We start from the raw sequence: 7,705 nt of genomic DNA, 5'->3' as shown, positions 1-7,705 counted from the left end.
GATTGATGTAGCTAAAGGTAGAGTCGGTCCAACTGATGCACTGTATAAGAAATGGTTTGGTGCCTATACTTCTGAGAGGGCAACTAAAGTCACAGAGACATATGAAAGAATAAAAACTGGACTGACAAATCACATGATAGCATATCAAAAGTGTGAACATTATGGTGGGCCATGTAGCGCCAAAGCAATAGCCTGGACTTTTAGAAGTTATCCATTTAAGCCATATACTATTATCTACTTCTGTGAATCTTATTATGGTTATCCAATTTATTGTGATGGTGACAAGCCCACCAAGGAGCTGATTATACTGACTCTATGGGCTCAAGCTTTAGGCTATAAAGGTCAGATCAAGGAAGACTCAAACTCGTGTCAGCAATTAGCTAAGGATGATCCTGATAAAGCAGTTGAAAATTCTGGCAGTTACGGCTATCAATACTGCGAAAGTTACTAAGCTGATAAGTCAGTACTCAAGTCAAGAACTTTGATAAGAACTCATTCTACTATATTCAGCATTATTATTATCATAATATTTCATATTATATTCTTGGCTTCCATTTATAATAAAATTAATTAAAATATAAAAATACCGCTATTTTTTTCAGATGAGGCAAACAACTCAGTTGATGGTGATGTACATGCGTTTGTAAGTTAGAAAATATATTTAAATGAGATTAATATAAGCACTGTATGTAGTGACATCACACCAGAACTCATAAATATTCATAAATTCTGTATACATTGCATGCTGTGTAATTAATAATCAGTGCTTGAGTGTCAACTCAAGGCAGTGTGAGTCTCTCCTCTATAGCAGCCCAGCAGATCTTGCCATTACAGCTACTGTATTGAAAAATTTTCGAGCAGCCAAATTTTCGCAGATTTTGCGTGTTCTTGCACCATCGCAAAAATTAAAATCGTGAAATTCTGAATTTCCATTGCCACGTGGTGAAGTTTACAAGCTATTTGCGAAAATATTATTTCGTGAAATCTTACAAATGCAAATTCACGAAAATTTAGAGACGCAAAAATATCCCAGTATACGGTATTTGCATAGACCTTGCACACTGCCAAAGTGCCAAGTAGCCAATAGTAGGTTGTAATGTGACCACACAATGCAGACACACCTCAATTTAGACAGTTCTCTTTGAAGTTCATACTACAGTGGTTTATGAATTGGTTTGCAAGGTCTGTGCAATTTGCTGTACCAACAGATAATTACCAAAGCACTATTTATTTTTGTTTTAGAGGATTGATATCATACAACATGGTTTAATTGTGAGCGGTGTATCGTTAATCACTTTATCAGTCATTGGGTGTCACTAAGCATCATAAAGCCTGCTCTTAAGCCTGGTTTATATTACCATAAAATGCAACGCAAATGAACACAAAATTAAAATTTGGCAAATTTTGCATCAACTTTAAAGCTTTTTTTGCATGAAAAGGTCAGATTACCCACGCATTTCTAGCCATTTTGTTGAATGTAAACCAGGCTTTACTGCATAAACTTATATAACTATTTAATTAGTATTTTGCATATACATACATGTACCTGTACAGTGGATGTAAAACATGAAAATACTTACATGTACTACATATGGTCATGTACATCGAAAAAGAAAACACCCACACAAAAACACATTTGTAGTATTTATTATAGTAGCTTATAATGTTGACTGCCAAACTGACAGCCAAGTGGCTTATGAATGGACAAAAGAGCATTGGTTATTGTGGTGTAGTGAAAGAAGAGTACTAGTTGTCAATTCTAACATGCTGTATTAGAGGTATGAAGGATTGACCATGATTGAGCAGTGAGAAAACACATACATAGGCAAATGCATGTACATGTACATGCATTAGCAAAATACATGTACATGTATGCATTATTAGCATACAAGAAGGAAACACACTAGCTGATAGTGCTATAGCATTCAGGCAAGCTGCCAAGATGATTAATAATTTACTATATGTACATATATGTACATCTAGCTTCTTTCTTGGACTGTTTTCATTTCCTCCCCCTCTCTCTCTTCTTCTCACAATTCCCTCCTTTTCTCTCTCTCTCTCTCTGTCTACTAACGGGTTGCTGGCTGAAGTGCTGTACGACTTTATTTGTCTGTCAAGGGTAGAGATTTGTTTCAGGTCATTCCTACATATGGAGACTTGTTGCTGTAACTGCTGGTGAGACCCTCTTATACTCTATACAAAATATAGGACAATACATGATGATACTACATGTACATGTACATTAATGTACATGTACAACTACATGTACATGTATAAAGCATTATTATTAATCTTGCTTTCTCTCTCCCTCTGCCTTTCTCTCTTCTCCCTTTCCCTCCCCCTCTCTCTCTTTCCTCCCTCTCTCTCTCTTTCCCACTCTTTCTCTCCCGCCCTGGCGCCCTCTCTCTCTTACTTCAATTTCATGTAGAGAGTTACAGCGAACTGGGTCTGCCAAATCCTCTTCAATGTTGCTCAATGCTATGCTGAAAGCTGATGCCTTTTCAGCAAACTGACGAAACAGCTCCTCCACCTGCATGAAAATGTACATGTACATGCGTCATAAATTCATAATACATTGTACATGCAGTACCAATAATAAATTCATTAGACATGAAGTCAATTGATTATGTTGCTAATGCTAGGGAATTTTAAATTACTATTGCCATTATATTAATCAACTGAAATAAACATGTACTAATACCAATTTGGATTTGATTAGAATCAGCTCAATTACTAAAAAATCCAATTTTGATCAAATCTATATCTATGCCACTCTAGTACATGTATATATATCAGAAAAAATCATTAAAATGTAGAATTTTCTCATAGCTATTTTTAGCACACTGTCAAATTTTGAAGAACATAATACATGTACAATGTATAAAGGTTTGCCTGTGTATACATGTACATGTATACGCACTGGTTGCTAATACATTAAATGAAACATTGGTACCTTCTTAAACTGATCTAATGCACGCTGGAGCCTGGCTTTGTGAGCATCAGAATCTTTCTGTAACTTATCCCACCTAATAAAGAGGATCAGGAGAGGAGAGAGAGGAAGATGACAAACATTAGATAAGCAAATAATTTAAATAAAACAATAATGAAAGTTCTGCATCATTGTAGTGTACACTGTGTGTCATTATGAATTTTTCCTATAGTAACTGACCTCCTCATGACATCAGTGTGACGCTGGGTTATGCTACGTGACTGAGAGTGATTAGTTGATATCAGATCATCCTTCACTTGTGTGAGATTATCAATACCTTCTTTCTTATAAGAGCTGAGACTAGCTTCAAATGTCTCCTATGTAATTATAGTAAAGCTAAAACTAGGCAACTCAAAATACATGTACATTATGCTTGCTCTCCTCCTCCTCTCTCTTCTTTCCCTTCCTCTTTTCCTCCCCTTCTTCCCTCTTCCCTCTCTCCCACCCTCCCCCCACTCTCTCTCTCTCATCTCTCTCTCTCTCTCTCTCATTACGTGTTTGGTCAGTAAAGCTTGCACAGAGAGAATGTCACGACCATGATCATCAGAATGAAGCTGCCCATGTTTATTCTCTGAAATAAAAAAAAATAGAAAGAAACATATATAATGGTTTATTTGCTACATTCACAAATGTACATGTACAATTATTTGATTATCAAATGTATCACAACATGCTCTTATGGTTTCAAATGTACATGTACATGTACATCATAGATTAATTAAGATATTGATGTATTAATAATTCTAATTAATGACTCACTGATCCAAGACTCAACAGTGTCAGCCTCCCAGTAAAACTGAAGGCAGTTCTTGGAGTCTTGGAGTCCAGCCTGACGCCTCTTACCAGCACTCTCCAACTCTTTCATTTTAGACTAATAAATAGAAATAATGACATTTTACATGTACATGTACTATACATGCAACAATAACACATGTACATGTACATACACATTTTAGTTTCATTAATTCTAAATAAAGTAATGAAAGAATGGGACTGTGTTGTCCCTTCAAAAATTTTTCCTTGCAGCAAAAAGAAACTTGAACAGGAGGCAAATGGCATGCTGATCATTATATACCATAAAAACATGCTGAGGCTATCGTGGGTTGCAGGGATATTAAGTTGAGTGGGTGACAAACCAAATTATGAATGTGATTAATACACATACATGCATATCACTTCTAATGTACAATTGTACATGCAATTATGAATTTAACACATTGAGTACCTTTAACAGTGTTAGTTTCTGTTTAATTTGCTTTGCTTGATAGTTGTCTTGTTTCGTTAACTTCTCTCCCGTTTCTTCCATCTCTGCTATTCTTCCTTGATGGACAACAACATCAGTCTCAAACGCTTCGTGTTTCTTTAACAATGACTAGAAAAGAAACAACCAGCATAATTACTATACATCTATCCTCTCTTAATGGACGCTCTCTATAGCAGACACCTTCATTAACAAGTACATGTAGTATTTACAAGTATAGTGTACCAATTGCATTTCCTATATGAATGACATCTTTGTATAAAGGACAAAATTTTTTGTCTCAAAAGTGTCCGTTATAAAGAGGCTCAGCTTTCTATCATTATTAGTATTATCTGTCTATTTTCATTTAATTACTATTATTGTTATTATTATTATTATTATTAACAACTAATAAACACCCACTCAATTAATTAAAGATGTAGATGTATGTTACTGTTTAGTTCTCACCTGGACAGCAGCCAGACTGTTTCCATAGTCATCGCTTCCAGTCAGTGATAGTTTCTCTGAGAGCCATGACTCCTCCTCGCTCACCCGAGCACTGAACTCTTGATAAGAGAGGGACTCAAGCAACTTCTGGTGCCTAGAGAAAGAGAAAAAAGGAAAAAAATTATGCTACTTGCATGTGCAACTGTGCATGTATCAAGGACGATTTAAATATACGTGTATTTGTAGTCATTTGGTGAAGATCCTTAATAGTTTTTGGCCACTAAAATTTTTAAAGTTCATTATTTCATGATATAAACTGTACATGTACATGTACAGTAGCTCAAAATCTGTGATTAGAACCATTTTTAAGATACACACAACATGTAAGGGCATCGATATACACCAGGAAATATAATACAAATCCTTCTTCTTGATTTCACATCTCACATGCAATATTTGCATTGTGAAAAATCTAACCTTTTAGATGCAAGGTTATTGAGGTCTTGCCACTGGTCCTGTAGGTTGGAGCATTTCTCTTTTATCTCCAGCATAGCATAATGATCAGACGAGGCTAACTTGTCACCTTGAGATAACAGAGACTGAGAGAAAAAGAAGAAAGAAAAATCAAATAATATATATTTTAAAGTTATTATTATTATTATCATTATTATAAAAGTACAATATCTAGAAATACAACAGGTTAAAAATGTATACACTTAGGTTTAGAAAAAATATAGGACTTGAGATAGTAAAGGAAAGTTAGAGTATCATTGCTATTACCTTTAGTGCTTGTTCGTGCGTGTTAAGTTCGTCTTCCAATTTCCTGTGATTGTTGAGATGTCTCTGGACACCAAGGAGATCCTTACCATAATCAGTTGAACTAACTAGCAACTTCTTCTCTCTAGAAAATAAAAGGAAGAAGAGAGAGATGCATATAGAGAGAGAGAGAGAAAGAGAGAGAGAGAGAAAGAGAGAGAGGGGGGAGGGGAAGAGATACAGAGAAAGAGAGAGAGGGAAAGATGTGGATAAAAGTGGGGTACAAGTATGTGTGCATCTACATGTTGGCCAAAGACATAACATGCATAGACTCACTTGATCCATGCCTCCTCATCGTTGATGCTCCCATAAAACTGATGCAACGTGAGAGAGTCTTCTAGCTTTGCCTTACGGCCTTTAGCTAACTGCTGAAGTCTATAATGCAATGAATAGTGGAAGAGTAAAGAGAGAGGGACAGAAATAATAAAGGTATCAATAGTACTCTATAGTATCAACATTATCAATAGTGATACAGGCACAATGTACATGTAGTATTGTGATAGTATTACTATCAAATACTAAGTTCCAATCACTTATCCAGTAAGTATAGGCTACATTACATGTAGCAGTGAATATTGGTGAGGTATTTTGATAATTGGCGGGTTGGTGATTGTGAAATAAACTGCCCATATAAAATTTCTTTGATGTATTATATTACAAGTACATGTATGCATGAATATACCTTCCGAATCTAGCTTCAGTGTCTCTTTGCTTGGCCTGTATGCTCTGAGCATCAAAGTGATGATCCTCCATAAACTTCATTGACTGTGCCTTGAGATCTTTGATACGATCCTACAACCAAAACAAGGCAAAAAAAGTTTTTTGTTAATAACAAAAAAACACAAAATATTACAATGTATTATTTATGTTATGGGTTACCTGTTGTGCCAGTAGTTCTGCCTCGAGGAGCTGGTGTTTCTTAGCCAATGCCTCCACTCCATCAATATCTCTACCTAAATCATCACTGGAGAGCTTAGCCTCTGTCTCCTGCAACCAATAATCAAGATCTGAGGGAAGGAGAGAGAGAGAGAGAAGAAAGAGTGAAACACAGGCAAGAACAAATACATGTACAACATGACATGTATACTTGTAATTGTAAGAGAGACAGATAAAAAATTAAAATCTCATAAATAAAAATATACATTGTATATGTATTATGTAATCCTCAAAGTGATTATTATTACTATTATTATTAATAATAATTATTAGTTTTTTTATTTTATTGTTGTACATGTACCTCTAATCCCTTCATTAAACTGTCTCTCCTGGTTGGCCTCCTTCAGTTTCTGTGTCTTCTCGTTGGTTTTGTTGATGAGTTTCTCCCACTGCTCCTCCAGTGATCCTATCCTCTCCTGTATGTCCCCCTCCTGCCCAGGACACTGCTGGGACTCTATTAGATCTACAAGTACATCAGAAAGAAGGAGAAGAACAAATGATATCAAACGATATACGTGTACATGTACATGTAAATAAAGGTACACCATCACAATGTGACCATGTAATAAAAGAAAGTAAGAAATAGTACGTCTGGTTAAAAATATCAACAATTTTGACAGGGAATCATTAAACTAATATCAGTTTGTAGATAAACTGTTATTACAAAATCTACCATTTTCCCTCATTCTCCACATGCTCAATATTGCTAGATTACCAAAAAATTAAACCCTGTCAACACTTTCAACTATACTGTATCCAACACAGCAATTAAGTGCCGAGTCATATCTTACCCTTTCCAGCTTGAACAAGACCAAAGACCCTCTCCTTGCTGGCCTCAACTTCGCTCTCAAAAGTCTCGTGTTTCTGTAACTTGTTCTCAAGGTTCGTCGGATCGCGATACGACTCATCACCGGCCGTTTGGAGCTTGTCGCCCAACCAGGCATCAATCTCGTCCACTTCTCTATTGAACTGTTGTAGACTCTGTGACTGGCCTAGTCTGCTTCTCCAGTCAACGAGGGACTGCTTTAGTTTGGCCCAAGCTGAGAGGACCGAGGCACGTCGTTCGGCTATCTCGACTGCAGCGTAGTGTCTGCTTTGAACCAACTGATCAGCAAACTTTTGAACTTCAGATATTTTAGGCTCCTAGAGAGATAGTGAAGAGGGAGTAAGGTAAGAGATGAAGATGTACATGTACATGTATAATGTAATGTGTACGTAAAGAAAAGGTTACTTTTATTTTTTGTCTCCTTTTCTTTTTAACTCTCTCTTATTTTCTT

General features: G+C 36.0%; 1 protein-coding gene across 1 annotated transcript in view; it reads right to left on the bottom strand.

The window, feature by feature from the left end:
- Positions 1-2,074: 2,074 nt before the first annotated feature.
- Positions 2,075-7,705, bottom strand: part of LOC105315104 (spectrin alpha chain, non-erythrocytic 1-like) — a gene marked incomplete at both ends in the record, with an annotated part of 9,759 nt that continues 4,128 nt past the window's right edge. The window contains 15 exons of the mRNA XM_020005020.1: positions 2,075-2,193; positions 2,414-2,530; positions 2,954-3,026; positions 3,170-3,306; positions 3,484-3,560; positions 3,749-3,860; positions 4,215-4,361; positions 4,698-4,830; positions 5,154-5,275; positions 5,457-5,577; positions 5,769-5,867; positions 6,175-6,284; positions 6,372-6,499; positions 6,730-6,891; positions 7,220-7,571. Coding sequence (XP_019860579.1) covers positions 2,075-2,193; positions 2,414-2,530; positions 2,954-3,026; positions 3,170-3,306; positions 3,484-3,560; positions 3,749-3,860; positions 4,215-4,361; positions 4,698-4,830; positions 5,154-5,275; positions 5,457-5,577; positions 5,769-5,867; positions 6,175-6,284; positions 6,372-6,499; positions 6,730-6,891; positions 7,220-7,571 — 2,009 coding nt within the window. The remainder of the gene's footprint in view (positions 2,194-2,413; positions 2,531-2,953; positions 3,027-3,169; positions 3,307-3,483; positions 3,561-3,748; positions 3,861-4,214; positions 4,362-4,697; positions 4,831-5,153; positions 5,276-5,456; positions 5,578-5,768; positions 5,868-6,174; positions 6,285-6,371; positions 6,500-6,729; positions 6,892-7,219; positions 7,572-7,705) is intronic.

The sequence above is a fragment of the Amphimedon queenslandica genome, unplaced genomic scaffold (assembly GCF_000090795.2).
Source record: "Amphimedon queenslandica unplaced genomic scaffold, v1.1 AMPQUscaffold_11772, whole genome shotgun sequence".
NCBI classification, from domain to species: domain Eukaryota; kingdom Metazoa; phylum Porifera; class Demospongiae; order Haplosclerida; family Niphatidae; genus Amphimedon; species Amphimedon queenslandica.
Note: the sequence above shows the minus strand (reverse complement) of the source record. Positions and strands in the feature narration are given on the sequence as shown.